The following is a 20,582-nucleotide window of genomic DNA, read 5'->3' as shown; positions in this document are numbered from 1 at the left end:
CTCCCTGGCACTATTCTGTCTCATTGTGTGGTGGGGGGTGACTTGATGGACACTCCATGCGCCAGGGCAGGAGTGGGCTCTGTGGGGCAGGCACAGACACCGGGCTGGAGGGCCGAGAGGGGAGTCACACACAAGCCTAGCACTGATGCTGAGGGAATTCCTGCGCCAACCCCGCGGGTCACTCTGTGCACTTGGTTAGTGGAACTGAGGGCAAAGTAAGGGCAGAGGCGTCACTCCTCCATTGCGCATGCTCCCTAGCGCGGCTCTGGCCGGCTCGGTAGCAGAGGGCTCCGTGTGAGTTCTGCGTTGGCTCTGTAGCGGCTTCCGGGAAGATGGCGGCCTGGAGAGCGGCACTGGCTGCGGGTGCCCGGCGTTCCCTGAGGGGCAGCGTCTCCGGGCTGCGGACCTCCGGGAGCCAGCAGCGGTGTCCGGGTCTGTGGACTGCAGCTGCCACCCTGCTTGCAGGAGGCTCGTTGGCAGCGGGTTACAGCGGCTGGTGCGGACGGGCAGCGCCCGGTGGGTTCCTGACGGTGCTGGCTCAGGTAAGTGACCAGCTTCTCAGGGGCAGGGCTATTACCCGCTATAACTGCCGTGTCCACCGCGCGCCCTGGGCAGGGGCTGTTACCCGCTCTAACCCCCATTCCCACACACACATGCACCATTCGCTGGGGCAGGGGGCACTGGGCTGGGGTTGTTACCTGCTATAACACCCCATCCCCAACACACACACCTGGTAGCCCAGGCCATTACCTGCTATCGCCCCCTGCCCCAACTCGGTAGCCTAAGCTAAACTGGGGCTGACACTTCTCTTCTTGTCAGTACCCAGCAAAGCCCACTGACCACAGGGCATGCAGAGTGACACTATATGACCCAGTGCAGTACACAGCTTATGTCAGGAAAGCCTGGCAGGAAAAGAAAGGTGCATAGACAATAATTACACTGTATCTGACCCAAAGAAGAGTAAGTGACAGTGGAAGCTGGTGACATCTCTGCTTAGGTAGGTGTAGTATGAAATCATCTGATAGCAAACCGTAATGATCATACTTTATCTATCCCAAAACTGTAGATAGAGCCCTCCTGGAAGAGCCTCCATTGCTTAGTTCATCTGAGGTCAAGCAGGTGAGGTAATGCATGTGTCTGGTCCCCTTGACATCAGGCAGCAACCAAGATCAACAGTATTTCACTTAAGACAATCCTGGCCTTATTTAGATTAATGAGGATTTCCCTCTTAGTGCTGAGTGCCTTTCTCCATTCACTGTAATCCATAATCACACAATAATGTAGAAAACTTAGTTGCAGTTGACACAGTTAGTTGATTCAGTTCATCAGCTTTGCCTGTAATTGTTCATTTACAAAGTTTGTCATCTGCTTCACAATCTAATGTTGTCACTTCAGCTGGCATGGATGAGTATTTCACAAACAGAATGTTTTTTGTGTCTTGTGTTCTGTCTGAATTGCATGGCTCACCACCCAGTACAAATATTTTCCAGGCGGGTCTATGTATTACTTATGTTTGTGTTATGAATATTAGAATGTACTTGCCTATTAAGCATCAGTATGCCGATAAAGGGTTACTGTCAGGAATACAGTGGGTGGCCAAGTTTGCAGATGATACAAAATTACTCAAGATAGTTAAGTCCAAAGCTGACTGCAAAGAGTTACAATGGGATCTCACAAAACTGGGTTGATAAGTGCAAAGTAATGCACATTGGAAAACATAATCCCAACTATACATACAAAATAATGTGGTCCACATTAGTTATCACTCAAGTCATTGTGGATAATTCTCTGAAAACATCTGCTCAGTGTCCAGCGGCAGTCAAAGCTAACAAAGTTAGGAATCATTAGGAGAGAGATGATAAAATATAGCGTCACTATATAAATCAATGGTACACCCACAACTTGAACACTGCAGGCAGTTTTGGTTGTTCCCATCTCCAAAAAGATATATTAGAGTCGGAAAAAGTACAGAGAAGGGTAACAACAATGATCAGAGATATGGAGCAGCTTCCGTGTGAGGAGAGATTAAAATTAAAAAGATGGGGACTGTTCATTTTAGAAAAGAGATGACAAGGGGTGGGGGATATGATAGAGGCCTGTAAAATAATGAAAGGTGTGGAGAAAGTGAATAAAGATGTGTTACTTATTCTTTCACATAACACACAAACCAGGGGTCACCCAATGAAATTAATAGGCAGCAAGATTTAAACAAACAAAATGAAGTACCACTTCATACAACTCTCAGTCAACCTGTAGAACTCATTGTCAGGGGATGTTATGAAAGCCAAAAGTATAACTGGGTTCAGAAAAGAATTAGATAAGTTCATGGAGGTTAGGTCCATCAATGGCTATTAGCCAAGATGGTGAGGAATGCAACCCTATGTTCTGGATGTCCCTAAACCTATGACAGCCAGAAGGTGGGACTGGATGACTGGGGATGGATCATTTGATAATTGCCCTGTTCTGGTCATTCCCTCTGAATCATTCAGCCCTGTGTTAAGACTGGATACTGGGCTCGATGGACCATTGGTCTGACCCAGTATGGTGGTTATTATGTTAATAGATTAAAAAAAAACCCTCTCTTGAAAACTTCAAAACATTATTATCCATACTAACTTTGTCCTTTTCAGTTTGGGAGTGAAATCTTTCTCTGTTTTCTTTAGGAGATTAAATTAATATGTGTCTTGTTGGATACTTGGACATGCTTGTATTGCTGTCCATCTGGTCAGTTCTCATGAGTGGATTGGGTATTGGGAAATATACAATAATTCTGATCGGGGAATACTTCTGTGAGCAAAAATTTGTACTTACCTTGCCTTCTAACAAATACTGAACACATTGAAGAGTGTAGGACAGGCAATTGCATAAAACTTCTAATCTTTGGTTTATTCTTGAGTCCCAAAATAGAGAGGCTAGGATTTTGCAGGTGTTGCAGTCCTTATTGTGGAGAAATGACACTTTTCTAAGATCAGTAGAGCAGTTTTTAAAATTGTGGTATTTTTATGATGAGTTAAATCTTAATCCTGTCCTTAGTCCTTGAAAATCCCCATTTAATAACAACTTGACTTGCTGTATATAGGATCCTGTCATAGCAATAATACTGCGGGTCACCCAGCATTCAGGCCCATTAACATGCTTCTGGAAATAGTTTTAATTTGCTCTGAAGAACCAACAGATTGAAAAACACAGTATTTTTGTTCATAAAGTGTAGTCTCTTATTTCACAAAAGTTGACTGCTACATTTAAAATATGAAAATATCAGATTACAGTTTTAAGCATTACAAAAAATCTTGTCAAGGGAAATTTGCAGAGATCGGTATTTATGTATAACTACAATGATTTTGTGTAACCTTAATTGGGTGCCAAAATCATCACATGAATGAATTGGAAGTAGTCTCGCCATATGACACTTGTGAGCCCCCCAATATTTTTTAAAAAATTAACCACGAAGGAAAAGCATCTGAGGCCGTGTTGAATTAACATGGTTCTGGTGGTGATATACCATGAAATAGCTCCTATATAGTATTTGGCTAGCTAGGTGGTAGAACTCTTTGACCCTCCAGGTGGAACCTAGCATTTCTAGGAACCATTTCTGTTGCAGAAAAGTGGAATCACTGAACAGTAGCAGATACAATTAATTTAATTTTGTTTTCCATTTTCAGCAATAAAATTAGCTGAAATTCCATGCCATTTAGAGGCAAAGGTTCTGCATCCAGTTTCTAGTGACTCTTGCCCTGAATTTTCTCAAGTGCTGACCATATAAACTGTGATACTGAGGCAAAGAACAGAAAATGAAAATGAAAATAAAAATAAGAAAATAAAAGAAAAATGGGATTGTGAAGTCCTAAACTGGAAGGGAGGTGGGGGATGGAATAGTAGAGTCAGCATAGCATGCTCCCTGCTGAGCACTCGGTATTAGATGCTACTGGTAGAGCTCTAGTAAATATAAATCTAAAATATTCATAAACAAATTGCATTGTAAGACTATTAGGTTGCTTATGCAGATATGTTAGTAGTATGGGGAATTGTTTTGTGGGGAACATGTGTTATGTTTGAGATTTTTGTTTTTCTTTGACAAGATAAGTGATGACTTCATTGGTTCATTGTCCTGTTGAACATACAGGTTACCAACCCACCTTTTATTTGTCTCACATTGTAGCTCTTAGATTATGAATGTCCTAAGTATTTTTTCATTGTGTAGTATGATGGGAGATGATACAGAGAGACAAGTAGTTCTGTAAAAGAAAATATTAATAGTTTGATACAAATATTCGTTAACATTAAATTAGCAGAAATTCAACTACCTTATGGTAATACAAAAGTACATTATTAAAATGTAAACTAGGAATTTTGAAATGTTTTGTAACTCTGTGTCCACCACCAAGTTATAAATGGTCTAAAGCAGGGATTGGCAATCTTTGGCACGTGGCCCACTAGGGTAAGCACCCTGGTGGGCCGGGCCAGTTTGTTTACCTGTCGCGTCCGCAGGTTTGGCCAATCGTTCGTGTCTTCGTAGGATCAGGTCCTAATTTTTTCAAATATTACTTGCTCCAGAGCAGTAATGATAAGATGTGCGCATATAAAACTGTTTTTAACCATTGGCAAATGATTACTTTAGGACAAACAATATGTGCATCAAAGCTAGGTCTGAAAAAAATCATTTTGTACTTCTTAAAAAGAGTGTATTACACCTACTATATTTTCCTTTCTCTTTCCCCATTCCCTCAGACCTTTTCTTTCATTATTTATTGAACTGAATATAAAACATCTCTGGCACTGATCATCTTCTGAAGTCTTAACTGAACTTTCCTGTTAAGTAACTTGTGCAATGGCCCTAATGCTGTTAAAATGTATATATGTGCTTACATTTACAAATGGTTGGTGTCCCATTGATTTTAATGGGGCTACTACTCATAGTGCATAAAGTTAAACATGCCTGTAAGTCTGTGCAGGCTGAGGATAAATGAATGAATCAATTTTTTCTTTCTGTAAGAAGCATAGTTAACCTGTTTCATTTTATAGCATCTTACTTTCCTTTATTGTGTGTTAATCCATTTTTTATTTCTTCTTACAGTGTGGTCTGTGTAGTCATGGAGGCTTTTTTCTTGTTTATCTTTAGTATCTTAATTTTTTCTACTTTAGGATATGGTAGTCTGGTGTTTGTTCATACAGTGTAATTTCCTTTGTTCTGTCACGCTCTCATTGTAGACTAGAGGCAAAAGTTCATGACCAGATTTAGGCTTGGTCTACACTACACAGTTAGGTCGACGTAAGGCAGCCTTGTTCCCGCCAATGTAAGTGCCCTGTTATACTGTCATAATAAATCCACCTCCACTAGAGGCATAGGGCTAATGTTGGTGTAGTTAGGGTGACGCAGTGTCTGTGTAGACACTGTGTTATTTACATCAGCTGTTGCCTGTCATTCAATTTTGCAGGTCCAGGCTGAAGCTGTGAAATTGACAAGAAAGCTAGGCTGTCACTGGGGTGGGTGGGGAACCAGGCTGCCCCCCAGGCTCCCCTCTCACAGCTGGGCTGCACTTGCCCCGCTGGGAGCCTGGCTTCCCAACCCCACCACCCCCCGGGCTCTTGGCTCCCCGCCACATCCGGGCTCCTGGTGGGGAGCACCTGGAATCCGGGCAGGGAGCTGGGAGCCTTGGTGCAGCTGCAGGGCTCCCTGTGGGGAGCCAAAGGCACAGCTTGGCTGTGAGCAGGAAGCCAGGTGGGTGCAGCCCAGCCGGGAGGTTGTGAGCCCAGTGGCTGCTGGCACCCTGTCAGAGCTCACAGCCAGGAGCTGAGAGCCCGGGGGCAGCCGGTCTCCTGGCGGCAGGGAGATGAGAGCCCGGGGGCTGTTGGGCTCCCAGTGGCCAGGAGCCAAAAGCCTTGCGGGCACAACCAAGAGAAGGAGGGTAGTGTGGACATGAACCACAGCAGTAATTACTGTGGGGGTTATAAGTCTACCTTACATAGGTTGATTTGTTTCTAGTGTAGACATTGCCTTAATGTAAGATTACTGTGGATGTATTTTTTTCTGGTCATTAAAGCTCTAGATAAGCAGTGAAGAATGTAAGAAATGATCTTTATTAATTCCCCCCCCCCTTTTTTTTTTGCCTATTCTTTTTAGAAATGTATCATGGAAGTACTGTGATAGATAATTCTTCAGTGATGAATGGAAACCTTTATCTATGCAATGACTCCACATAGCTCTTAACATTGTCCGTTTACACTGTTGGCTAATGCCAGATATAGGCCTTCTCTACACTAGAAAGTGTTTGTCGATATAGATATACTGGGAAACATTCCTAGTGTTGAGACAGCTTGTATGCCCATTTTTGCTGGTATAACTGCATCTATACTAGACTTTTGCCAGCATAGCTGTGTTCATTAGAGGTGTAGCTTTTTCATGCTCCTAATCAACACAACTATTCTGACAAAACTTTAAGTATAGACTAAGCCATAGTGATGGCTTATATTTGTTTTTCTGTAGTACTGTAATTCAAATCAGAGTGAAATAATGTATGGTTGAGAAGCTTGATAAGAGACTTGTCTATGCAGCATCTATTATTTTTATATTTTCAGATCATTTGCAGTCTACTGTATTAACATACCATTAAATTCTTATTCTCGCTGAAACTCTTAGGCTGAAATGTCTGTCTTAACATTAATCAGTTCTGCAATTTTAAAATCCCACTAGTTGACTTTTAAATATTTGATTCTGCTTAACTGAGGTAAAGCAGAACATAAAGCTTTTGACTGGATGCAACTTTTTTGTCTTGTCTTTATACTATCTGTTATAGCATTGCATTGCAATTGTTGCTGTTTGCCTTGTGACTTTTTATTGTTTGTTCAACACCAGCAGTGTGCTACATTCTTTTCAGAGAAGAGAAGACAAGGTTCCTGCCCTGAAGAGCTTACACTAAGTGCACATGGTAATTAGAGACCATAATGAAGAATTTAATACTAAACTATACTGATCTCTTAACAATCAAGCAGTCTATCCAGTGCCATTCTCTTGCATCAATGTCTTATACTTTTGAAATCCTCTTTTTTAGTTCATATGAATAAAATGTACATCTTCCCAGCCCTAAAACAAAACAAATTGGTAGCTTATTTTTACATTTCTTAGAGAAAAGATATTTAAAAACATTATGCTTTCTTGTGACCTACAGACTCACATTCAATGCTTCATGTTTTAGTTGAAAATGCACTGGGTGAGAGCCTCACCCTCATTCCAGACCCTTTATGCTGCCTGAAAGGGCTGGAGTAGTGTAAAGAGACCCTGGAAGTCCCACCTCTGGCCACAGGAGGATTCTCCTGGTGCAGGCACTGCAGAATATTGTCATAAAGCTGCCTTCTGAGGATCCCTTTGCAAGTCTTGTGGCTGCAGAGATTCCAAAAAGTGCTGCTGCCCCTAAGGGCTCACCTTCACTACGGGGAGATCGACACTGCTGCAATTGACGCAGATGGGGTCGATTTCACGGGTCTAGCGAAGACCCACTAAATCAATGGCAGAGCACTCTCCGGTTGACCCTGGTATTTCACCTCTCCAAGAAGAGTAAGGGAAGTCAACTGGAGAGCGTCTCCTGTCAACACAGCACAGTGAAGACACCAGGATAAGTCGACATAAGCTACATCAACTGCAGCTACACCAGTAGCGTAACGTAGGTCGACTTACCCCAGTAGTGAAGACAAGTCCTGCAATAGCCACAGAAAGGCTGTCATAACTTAGGCAGGCTTCCAGGGCTGTCTAAGTTATGCAAAGAGCCCCAGAGTGTCCAGGGTCAGGAAGATGCAAAGGTGGCTTAAGGCATGTGAGGGGCACAGCACAGAATCTTAAGCATTATGTTTGTGGCACACACTACTGATGTACCTTGCTATGCAAACATTATTAGTGGGTTTTTTTTTAGTACATTTCCTCTGAATCTGATATATAACTCCTAAAATCATTTTATAGGTTGAATTAATTTGTGCCAATATTTCACATTTAGGACCCAAATGTGTGGTCCTCATTCAAGTGAAATTCGCATTTAAACCAATGCGGGGTTTGCCTGAGTAAAGTCTAGTGGGACGGTCCTTTTAAAAAAAAATTCACCTTGCTTGGTCTCTGCAGTATCTGTATGAGAGCTGGGTGAATAATTGATTTTTCAGTTCAGACAGCCCACCAAAAAATCAGGGACAATATTAGGTTCAGTTCTGAAAATATTCAGAATTTGTCAGCAAATTGGAAAATTCCATCTCAGGTTTCACAAATTGTTTCATTTCAGTCATTTTGAAAGGGCCAGCTCCAGAAACTGTGTATTTTATAACTTTTAGCCCGGTGATTAGGACTCTTGCCTGTAATGATGGGAGTTTAAATCATTACTGTAGAGCAGGAACTTGAATTCAGACCTCCCAGATGGGCATTCTGGTCACCAATTTATAAACTATTTTGGGGTGGGTTGCTCTCAATCTCTCCTTTTGAAGGTTTTCCATTTTAAGTACTCATTGGAGCAGGAATGCGAACTCAGGTCTCCTTCCTGCCAGGTGAATGCCCTAGCCACCATGCTGTAGGCTATTCCAGTAGCTTGCAACCTTTCCAGACTACTGTACCCCTTTCAGGAGTCTGATTTGTCTTTCGTACCCCCAAGTTTCACCTCACTTAGAAAATACTTGCTTACAAAATCAGACATAAAAATACAAAAAGTGTCTCAGCCACTGAAAAATTGCTTACTTTCTCATTTTTACCATACAATTATAAAATAAATCAACTGGAATATAAATATTGTACTTACATTTCAGTGTATAGTATATAGAGCAGTATAAAAAACTCATTGTCTGTATGACATTTTAGTTTGTACTGACTTTGCTAGTGCTTTTTATGTACCACATGTTGTAAAACTAGGCAAATGTCTAGATGAGTTGATGGAAGATCTCAGAATACCTCCCGGGGGTACACATACCCCTGGTTGATAACCAGTGGGCTATTCTGCTCAGTCTCTTCTGTTGAAGCTGTTCTGTTTTGGCCCAATGAATATTTAAGTATTTATACAAAGAGAGGGAGAGAGAATGACTCTATACACTGAATCTGGCACAGACAAGATTTGAATCCACATCTCCTACCTCCCAGGTGAGAGCCTAAATCAGCAGACTATAGAGCTTGATGGTTAGTTTCTCTCCCCTGCCTCACCTAAAAGAGGTGAGTACCCTGAATTCGAGTCCTTGCTCCAATGAAGATTTAAGTAGTTATACAAAATCGAACTACTTCAACAGGAGAGATTGAGAGTTGGCCACTCCAGAATACCATATAACCTGCTGTGTAGAATGCTCACCTGGGAGGGGAGGGAATATGAGTTCAAGTCCCTGCAGTGGAATGTGGATTCAAACCTGGGTCTTCCACATCCCAGGCATGTGCCCTAACCATTGGCTAAAAGTTATAAAATATCCATAACACAGTTTTCTGAATGCACCAATGTATTCATACCTTACACACCATAGTAATAATTTTTGTACAAAATATGGCTTGTAAGGTATCATTTGAAAACTAATAACTTGCTGGTCAATAATAACATGGTGAGATGTATGTAGCAACATTATATGTAAAGTTATAACATAAGCTGAAATAATGAGTGGACTGTGTTTACCAGGCAAGTCTGGGAAGTGGGTAAATCTCTTTTTCAAAGACAAAGGACAAGCTGATGCCTCTAGTCAGGTGTCATCAAAGTTCATGGGCAATTACTTGTTAAGTGACCATTCCTTGGCAAGGAATGGGGGCAGGAACAAACAGACCTGTATCTTAGCAAACAACAGCATGTAACCTTTCACCACCAGGGGTATGGCTACACTGGCGAGTTGCAGCGCTGGAAAACCTCCACCAGCGCTGCAATTAGTAAGTGGCCACACCTGCAGGGCACTTCCAGCACTGCAACTCCCTGGCTGCAGCACTGGCCGTACACCTCACTCAGCATGGGTAATAAGGATTCCAGCGCTGGTGCTGCAGTGCTGGTCTTCAAGTGTGGCCACACACCAGCGCTGTGATTGGCCTCCAGGGTATAAGGATGTATCCCAGAATGCTTTTATAAATTATTCTCTTTGTTTTGTTATGCAGCCTCTCTTTGTTTTGTTATGAACGAGCTCCGCGCGGAGCTCCGTTGCCGCTGCTGCTTATCTAAAAAACAAACAGAGCTCCTGTTTGCTGTGATCATCTGTACCTGGCTGTAAACAATCAAACGAGAGGCAGGCAGGGAGCGAATGAAACAGCGGGGAGTCGTGTTGGCTGCAGGCTGTTTGCAGTTAAGAGTTAAGACTAAGGGGTCAGAAACATGTTCTGATTTTTCAAGGCAGGAAGCTAAACACACAGTGTTGGCTCCAAAAATCCCCTCTCTCTCTCCCTCCCCCCGCTCCGTGTCACACTAGACCCCACTCCACCCCCCTCTTTTGAAAAGCACGTTGCGGCCGCTTGAACGCTGGGATAGCCCATAATTAATCACTCCCAACAGCGCTGCAAATGCTACAAATGTGGCCACACACCAGCGCTGGCCCTGCACAGCTGGATGACCAGTGCTGCAAACTACGAGCACTGCAAACCGTAAGTGTAGCCATACCCTAGATGTCTTGTCTCTGTCCTCACAGCAGGAATTAATTTTATCTAAGGGTAAATCTCAGGAAGATGCATTTCAAAGTAAGTGGCAAAAACACCTCAAGGTGTTTCTCCCTATCCATATCTCTCTCTCTCACACACACAAAGAAACAGCCTTAAGGAGCAGATCCTAATCTGAGAATTTGGTCACCAGTGTTACTGGGAACATATGGTAAGGGACTTCATCTTGAACCAAGTCTAGTTTAAGTTTTAGGAAACATAATATCTTTATTGCTCTTGTAACCATTTATTTTAATGCCTTATACTTGTGCTCACTTAAAACCAATCATAGAATATCAGGATTGGAAGGGACCTCAGGAGGTCATCTAGTCCAACCCCCTGCTCAAAGCAGGACCCATCCCCAGTCAGATTTTTGCCCTAGATCCCTAAATGGCTCCCTTAAGGATTGAACTCACAACCCTGGGTTTAGCAGGCCAATGCTCAAACCACTGAGCTATACCTCCCCCCTCCATATAGTTAAATAAACTTGTTTTATTCTTTTATCAAAACTAATCCAGTTAGGATAACTCCATTTAGGGTAGAAAACTATTGCATATTGATCCCCTTAGAGTTGCAATGGACATAATATATCTGGACTGTCCAGGAAAGGGCTGGACAATGCAGAACACACATTTTGGGGGAAAAATTGGGACTGGGAGTGTGTTGGGGTCACCCTGCAAATGGTAACCCAGACTGGTGGAAGCCAAAGTATGACTGATGTATGGCTGATAGGCTGCAGCTATCCAGACACTCAGGGCTGTTTGTAAGTGGCTTGCTGTTTGTAAGTGACCATGTGGGAGCTACAACAGGAAATCATTGTGAGGCACCCAAGTTTGCACTTGTCTGGATTATACCCCAGAATGTCATACCCTGAAAATCTTTTTCCTAGCTGAAACAAGTCTGGTTAAATTCAGTAAGAGTTTTGGGTCAACCAAAACTGCACTTTCCAGCAAATCATAGGTTGGAAGGGACCTCAGGAGGTCATCTAGTTCAACACCCTGCTCAAAGCAGGACCCATCCCCAACTAAATCATCCCAGCCAGGGCTTTGTCAAGCCTGACTTTAAAAACCTCTAAGGCAGGAGATTCCACCACCTTCTCTAGGTAACCCATTCCAGCGCTTCACCAACCTCCTAGTGAAAAAGTTTTTCCTAATATCCAACCTAAACCTCCCCCACTGCAACTTGGGACCATTACTCCTTGTTCTGTCATCTGCTACCACTGAGAACAGTCTAGATCCATGCTTTCAGATAGTTGAAAGCAGCTTCGCTGAGCTCTAGTGAGAACTCTATTTTGGATGCTGTCAATGCCTTTGTTTAAGAAACTACCAAGAAAAAATCTGAAACTGGTTGGTTATTGAGCATAAATATTTGTAAAACAATTTTTATTTAAATCAGTGTAAGGTTTTTTTTGTTTGTTTTTAAAGAGGGGGGATCTTTTGTGGGATACTGATTATTCTAGTTTCCATCACATCTTGGGCCAGCTTGTGGTCTCAGATCTGCTCATGTAGCTTCCAAACCAGAATTTCTCCCATAGCACATTTCTTAATTCCTTTTTATTATGGAAAATTGGTTTTATGGAACCAGAAGCAGAGAAGAATAACTTTGTGAGAGTATAAGGTATCTTAGCCCCCTGATCCTGCAAACACACGTAAATAACTCTGTGCATGTGAGCAGTCCCGTTGCGTTTGATGGAACTACGCATGAGCACAGAGTTAATCATATACTTAAATCTTTGCAGGATCCAGCACTTAATCTGTAATTTAAATAAAAATGTTGGATTACATGGTAATATTTAGTATAGGAAAATGTTTTGTTTTATGGTTGTCTGTTTTAAAGCATGATTCCAGTTGAGAAAAAAAATTACAGTTAAGATGATGTGCCTGTTGATAAATATAGAATCCTGGATAAAATTGCATAAGGATTTGTAGCAATGTGTGGAATTGCCTGTAGGAATCTGCTACTAAAATAAAACCAGGAAGAAAATGTAGAAGCTAATCTGAGCAAGCACAAGAATCTTCTAGCATATTAGCCCACTATAGTAAAAAAGAAAAAATTATCACTCATTGCTTTTGAGGTTGTTTTATCAAAAATTATTAAACTATTTTTGTGTGCCATAACTGTTGAAATGCAATTTGCATTCATTTAAAATCAAATGGTTTATCTGGTCTTGTGAAAAGAAATAATTCAAAATTTTTCTAGAAACAATTCAACTGAAGACATAATCATGACAAAAAAAGGCATCTTTTTATCAGAATGGTCTAGAATCTCAAAATACAATTAAAATGACATTTAAAATATGCTTAAACTTAACATAGAAATGTAAAATGAATAATAATATTTAAATAGGCTTCTGAAGCTTAGTTTCAATATTTTTAATCTATATCAAGCATGCTACTGGAGAGAGCTTTTAGGCAGGCCTCAAATGTGCCTCCAAACTGGGTTCAATTTGTACAGAAATCTGATCACTTGGCCAGATCAGTGGTACTAGGCCTCATTAGTAAAACAAGACAAGGTGAAGATACTTAAAATCACCATAACTGTCATGAGATGGTAGCCCTTTAAAGTAAGCTTCATTCCATCACCTTGTCCCTTCTCCAGAAATGTCTTCTGTCCATCTCATCTCCAGAATTTGTTCCTTTCTGGTCTGTGAAGTATAGTACGTTTTATTTAGTGGACACTGAAGTGCAATGCATGGAATCAGATGGTTTCCCCTTTCACAAAATTTGATTTGTAGTATATCTGGATTTAGCAGAACTGGCATGAGATATGTGAATCCTCGTGGAATGCCAAAATTGGCGCCCTCACACCATTCACAAGGTGATACATTTAAACCTTCTTTCTACTGAAGAATTTGAGAGACTTGGGAAGTACAGTGGGCCCATGTTGCCAGTCTTCTTTATAGCAATTCACAATGCTGAAGGCTCTTAGTTGACATACAGTATGTTGCAGAAATTAGTAATTTCTTGTCCATATGTGTTATTACCCTTTTAGAGTATATTAACTGCTACATTTATTGCTCATTGCAGAATTTAATGTAATACACAGTGCAAAACCTATCATCTTAGATGATAAGGCAATTAACATCCTATACACACACAAAATAAGTACTTCTATTAACAAATTGTTATTGGAATACATTGTTTTGGGGAAACATGTCATAGTAATCTGAAAGTGTACATGGTTTATAAGTGTCGAAGTTTTAAAAAAATATTCTCAGTTTAGAGAGTCTCATCTGTGTGTTGACAGAAGACAAAAAGCATATTGTTTGTGTGTGTCAACAAAGTCACTGATTGCACATAATCAGTAACATTAAATCAATTAATATTCGGCTTTATGAGGAAGGAATTAGCTGACAAATTTAATAATACATTAGCTAGTTATGTATAGTCTATAACTATATCTGATGCAAAATTTAATGAAAGCCATCCATGTACCTTGTAATTAAATCTGCTTACTGTGTGAATATATTCCTTATTGAATTTCTTTCCTGTACATTTAAAGATCAGTTGATGAATATATTTGTACAGAACAAAAAAAGAAAATAAAAATAACAAAATTAAAAGCAGTTAAACTTCTTGACACTGCTATGGCATATCACTCTGCAGTGAATGAGTTTCAATTAATACCACCCAAAATCTAGGACAACAGTATGATCCTTAATGTGTAAAATAGCTCCTCTAGCTTTTTTTCTTTGATGGCATCAATAAATATAAATGTACACTTTAAACCGAGCTCTACTAGAATGAGTTTGTCTGTTCAGCTCTTCTTATTCCTTTTTAATTAAAAAAAAAAGAGTTCAGTCTTTCTGAAAGTGTTCCTTTTGTGCAGTCCAACCAAACAGGGTAACCCTAGCGACCTCTTGTTTAATTCAGTGTGTTTTGGAAATACTGTATGTATCAGATATCCCCCTAAGCAGTCTAAATCAATAACTTGGATTTTAAATATATCACAAACATCATACTCTGCATTAGTGACATACAGACGTTGTCATGCTGCGTGCCTATAATAGAACATAGTATAATAGGTATGGAATCCGTAGGACCATGATGTAGTAATTAATTATAGATTTAGATATTACTTATGGATGTGCATTTGTTTCACAACTTTAAATACATGGTATCCATTTCAGCTTATTGAGTGAAAAGATATTTATATCCTGAAGTTTTGGCTTTGAAAATATTTACATTTACTCCCCTTTCTGTGTATGTAGAGGTTTTTTTATACAGTTGTTTTCATTGTTATTAAAACAACATGATGTCAAATCTAATAATAAGGGTTGGAGTTAAAATGTAACTCTTTTTTAGTCTGATCTGTCACCTTCTGCTCGTGACTTTCACTGTTGCTGTGTGACCTGGGTATTAAAACAAAAATTCAGCTAAGCATTCTCTGTAGACAGACTGATCCATGTGGACAAATTGGTGAACTGAGGACTAATTCACAGATGTGGAGTTTTATTTTTGGTTTTTCTTTTTTTCCAAACTAATTCTCTTCATTCCAACAAACATTTTATGATGTGATTTTTGGCTCCACATTTTAATGGACAGACGACCTAATTACCAGACAGAATTCTTCCCGTGGCAAACGTACAGAAGAGAGCTTTCTCTGACATCTAGGCAAACTGTTTTCCACCACCTGTTTCTAGGACATGAGATGGCAATGCGAAAACTCATGCAACTACTATATTCACTCAGGCAAGAAACCCAAAGACTCACTGAGGGAGTGGTAGGCCAGTGATGTGCGGCCTGCAGGTTGCCCACCACTATGCTACGCCCTTCCTCAAGAAAACAAACCAGGAAAGAAATTCTCCTAAAGGAAGCAGCGTAGCAGAAGATATGCAAAAGTTGCCCCTGATGACTTACGTAATCTAGGATTAATATTACCCTTTGTTGGTCCCACCAACCACAATGAATCAATTCTGCCCTAGAAGATATCGGAGTCTGAAGCTGAAAACAGTCTACTCTGGTTGCCTTTATGGCGCTACAGTGGCTTTTGGTTTGTATTGCAATAGGAAAACAACATCTGGATCCAGAAACACCCAGACAGGCAGGGAAACTTTCAGCCAGTGAGGATGGCATCTACCTTAAATAATCCAAAGCATACACACAACTAGGGGACATCATAACATTTATATTCTCTTGACTGCCATTGTTATAATTGGTATAAAACTTTCACTGTATTAGTGAATATATTGCTTGTCTTGCTAAAAACTGTGACTAGGTAGAGTGGGGACTAACCTTAGAACAAGGAAAGGTCAATTGTGTACAGACAATAACATTAATTCTCAGGTTGTTTATGGCCCTTTTGCTTTGTTCATGGATCTGATGAATCCCCAGAGGTTGTAGAGTCAGCATAGTGTCTCTACATCACCACTCCTTGCAATGCCTGGCATAAAAGACACAGGGATAATGAGGCTATTCCCAGCTTCTGGAACAGTCCCTTAGGACAGCTAGTAGCTGGGTGAAGGCTAAAGTCACTCTGAAGGTTTTTTAACTTGCGTTCAGTGAAGAACCAGCCAGTCCCCAAAATAGGAAGCTGTAAAGGTGGCAGTAAAGCCATTTTTGTCCTGCTCCCTTTTTGATTCCTGCCTCCATCGCTGCGAGGCTGAACACTGATATTGATCCTCAGGTGTATCATTTTTCTCTTTCTTCCCATCTTTTATTTGACACAGGTGGATTGATTTTTGTTTAATGTTCCAGCAAGACATTGGCTAAGACTATTAACTGCAACAGATGTCTGGACTAGAAATGAGTGTGGTCTGCAGACAGGAGACACTGCAGGTTGTAGCTCCTTACCATCCCCCATTTCAGCTTCTGATATATGCTGGACCGGAGGGCACCAAAGCAGAGCCCTGCAGTACTGCCACATGAGACAGTCTTGGGGCAATTTCCCAAGACTACTTTCTTGGTTCTCTGACAAAGAGAAGAATGGAGTTATTAGAGTGATCCAGTATCTCCTCACTAAACAGCACAGTGGTTCTCAAACTTTTGTACTGGTGACCCCTTTCACATAGCTAGCCTCTGAGTATGATGCCCCACCCTTATAAATTAAAAACACTTTTAAATATATTTAACACCATTATAAATGCTGGAGGCAAAGCAGGGTTTGGGTGGAGGCTGACAGCTCACGACCCCCCACATAATAATCTCGTGACCCCCTAAGGGGTCCCGATCCCCAGTTTGAGAACTCCTGAGGTAGAACCAATCATGAGGCCATGGGTCCACTTTGCATGAAACTCCTTAAGCACCCCCAAAACTTCAGGGAACAATACCAGCCAAAGGTCAAGCAGATGATCCTGCTTTTGTTCCTTCCAGAGGCACAGAGCCATTCCAGAGTACTTAAAGATCAGCCTGAATTTGAAACTAATCTTATACACACATTATAGAGAAAACTCACAAGAAGAAATTCTGATTTATTTTTTTAAAGGACTGGTGCTGTGTTATTGAGTCTGAGACATGTTTTCCAGTAAATAAGTTTATCATTGTTTTTCATCCTTCATTAAGTTTTCCAGTTTAATTCTTAAACCTTTACCAATTGGATTCCAGTTTCATTCCACTCTGATCTTTCTGCCTTTAGTTATTTATTGTGTTCCTCTTCTTTCTTGTCACTTTAGGCTAATACACCCAGAGGAAATGAAAGGGACAAGTTTCATAGAGATCAGGCACAGCAGAAGATTCACATGGCTATGATGTAGCTGTGATGGGACATAGAATGGATTTCCATCTTGAACAGTCCCTTTCAAGTCTTTGGCAAGAGTCAATATGGGAGGATTTATGTTTCTTAAATCCCTCAAAATTCCATCTTCCAATCTCATTCATGGTTGGCCTTGTGCTATACTTCCTTTTACCTCTGTCTATAAACCTTGTGCAAAAGTGTACTGTCTTTGGCACATTGGACATCATCTCACAATTGTAGTCATCTTGTTCTCAAGTGAAGCAAGACTGCAGCTTGCTGGAATTTTCTAAACTTAGTGTCTGCACTTTGGAACAAAATCAAACCAAAGGATGTTAAGACTACACTGGTTCATTAGACACTGAAAACTGTTTCATTTCCTCTCAGCTGTTTTGACGGCCATGTTTCTGCTCCATATATGAGTGGTTATCACTACTATGTTGAACACTCATATTTTAGTCACACAAATCTGCTGCCCAAACAGAGGCCTTTGAAGACACAGAAATGCCATTGATGCAAGACCTATCTGATGTGTGACTTCTTTGAATGTAGAACCTCCTGCTTTCAGTCCTAATACCCAGATAGATGAAAATATTGCCCATTCAGTGTCATTGCCATCTATATGCAGCATTGGCAAGTCATTAGTTTCCATTCAGATTATGGGAGAGTGAAAAAGAGGTGCAGTGCAGAATGAATGCATTGGAATGTTAGAGTTGAGTCAATGAAAAGAGAAGGAAAAGCAATAGAGGAGAAGTGTCTTGAACAAGAGTGGAGAGAGCAGGAGTTACACAGATATGCTGTCTGATGAAAACGAACTTGGAAATAGTTTATGGTATCTATCAAAAATGTTGAAAAGTGAACACATTTTTATTAATGCCAAAATTCAAAGATCTCTTTTATAATCCAGACTATTTGGCTACACACTTTATTTTTCTAAAACTTTTAAAGAATTATAAACACAGATACCAGCTCTGTAAAGACATAATTGAGATGGGGATTGGTGGACAGCTGGAGCATATCTGTTGTAACAGTTCTGTACAATTTTGCTTTTGGGACTACCATATAACGGTCCATATTTTTCATCTGCTCTGAACTTTTGGGGTCAGAGAGCAGAATCAAGATAAGTCAGGATGGTGGTTCTTACTGTTGCATATCAGTCACTGCAGAACTTGTTTGGAGGTAACTGATTCCAAGTAGCAGGCCCAGTAAGGCATACAATGGTTTTTTGGCAAAGACCAGGAAATAATAAGAACAGGCATTGTGAACTCCAAAAAAATGAATTAGTATCCAAGATATGGTAGCTTATGCATTTTAAAATGATGTTCAGGCTGGAACTTCCAATAGCAGTTGAAATGCCATTATGAAAGTTAATCTAAGGTAAAAGCTTTAACTTTCATTGTGTGGTTGGGTGGAGAGAGCAAGAATTGTTTCCAAACAATGTAAGGCTATTATACAGTTGAGAAGACTTGGGGGAAGAGCAGTTCTGCTTCCAGGGCTGTCACACTGCCCTGGTAGAGCTCCCCCAGCTGGACACTCACTAGGCTGCTTTGTTTATATCCCAACAGGCTAGATCCATGTATTCTTAGCTTCCTTTAGTCTGAGTAGGCTTTAGCATTGACTGTCTTTGGCCTCTCTGCCACATTTCTTGGGCACAGATGCTTTGCTTTTTACCCCTTCACAGAAATGGGACCCCCATGGCATAACTGTGCTGGATCCCCAGGACCTGTTTTATTTATATATATATATATATATATGGAGATATACCGATCTCATAGAACTGGAAGGGACCATGAAAGGTCATTGAGTCCAGTCCCCTGCCTTCACTAGCAGGACCAAGACTGTCCCTGACTCTCCCCTCCCCCATCCCTAAATGGCCCCCTCAAGAATTGAACTCACAATCCTGGGCTTAGCAGGCCAATGCTCAAACCACTGAACTATCCCTCCGTCCTTTACAGTTAGTCTCTTCCGGGACATGCAATAGTGAAAGCAAACACACAATATACACTTTGTAAGGGTCCCAAAAATCAAATGCAGTTCACTTTAGCTAGCAAAAGAAATATACAGATCTAGATAAAATAAATGCCTCTGCCAGTGCCTGCATTTCCCTGCCTGTGTTTCCTCACTATTCTGGAGCATTCTTTAGGCTTAGATCAGACTCTAAGGAGTCCAGGATACCTTCTCATGCACATCACTTCTCTGTACCATTGAGTCTTTCTTGTGCAGCCAGTTTCCTTTGACCTTGGCTGTTACCACAGTCAGAAATGGTCCCCTCTGCTATGAAAGCATGCCTCTTCGTTCTTTTTGTGAGTCTTTCCTCACAGTTCCTCTGTGTTTGTAAATCCTAGCAATGATTCCTGGTATCTCCATTCTGCTTCTGGACTCCAATCCCCTGCAGAGGAATTGGAGAAAACTGATTTCAGTAGGCCTCAACCATCCTGTTGTCCTGAGGTGCTCTCATTTGAATGGGAGCCATTAAAGTTTAACCTGGTCTGGGAGATAAGTGTGACAGCAGATGTTGGATTCCACATACATTGAGGCACTTAATAATATAGAAATTTTATAAGATCAACCAGAATTCATAAGTTGTGCATAGAAATATTCTCTAAATTATCAGAAGGGCCAAAAATCCATTTTTATCCTTTGACTTTCTACTGTAGTCACTTGTGTCTTGCTTACACCAGTAAATTTTGTGCACGTTTTCAACACTGATCACATCAATGCTGATGACAGCTACACCAGTTTTTAAAAAGGTGTAAGTGCTAATATAGATCAGAAAAAACATTTCACAAAATGATTCAGACAAGTATGAATTCAAATCTGGTAGAAATATGTTCTAAAAATACTTTTTTGTGAATACACATTAATAATGTTTAAAATAGTGTAGCTGCAACCGCAGCGCAAAATGCATCCAACATTTTCTAGTGTAGACCATGCCTTGGAATTGGAGAGAAGTCTTCCATACTTGGGTGGATTTCTACAGAAATCATTCTGGTAGGCCTGAGATGTTGATGTGCGCATCAAAATCAAATGAATAACGAAAATAGAACCACTTAAGTAATTCACTTGAAATAGCAACTTTCCTAAAATCCCACAATCCAATTATTTGGCTGTGCAAGCTGCCTTTTTTCCCCCCTATTTAAAAGATTTAATTAACTCTGACAACTTTTATTTAAATCAGGTGTTCAGTAGCCAGTGTTTTCCAAGCTCCTCAGCAACCTTAAAATGACTGTTGAAGCATACCGTTTTGTAGAAACAAATGACAAATAATCTGCGGGGTGTCAAATGTCTGGCTTTTGTTTCA

General features: G+C 40.7%; 1 protein-coding gene across 2 annotated transcripts in view; it reads left to right on the top strand.

Annotated features, from left to right (window-relative positions):
- Positions 1–282: 282 nt before the first annotated feature.
- MICU2 (mitochondrial calcium uptake 2) overlaps positions 283–20,582 on the top strand; it is a 256,675-nt gene continuing 236,375 nt past the window's right edge. Inside the window, exon 1 of one of the 2 annotated variants that reach the window (XM_039492545.1) lies at positions 283–542. In XM_039492545.1, the coding sequence (XP_039348479.1) occupies positions 333–542 (210 nt within the window). In that variant the 5' untranslated portion in view covers positions 283–332. The remainder of the gene's footprint in view (positions 543–20,582) is intronic. The other variant, XM_039492554.1, reaches the window with a different exon arrangement.

This window comes from Mauremys reevesii, linkage group 1 (assembly GCF_016161935.1).
Source record: "Mauremys reevesii isolate NIE-2019 linkage group 1, ASM1616193v1, whole genome shotgun sequence".
Lineage (NCBI taxonomy): Eukaryota > Metazoa > Chordata > Testudines > Geoemydidae > Mauremys > Mauremys reevesii.
The sequence above is the reverse complement of the archived record's forward strand: the minus strand, read 5'-3'. Positions and strand labels throughout refer to the sequence as shown.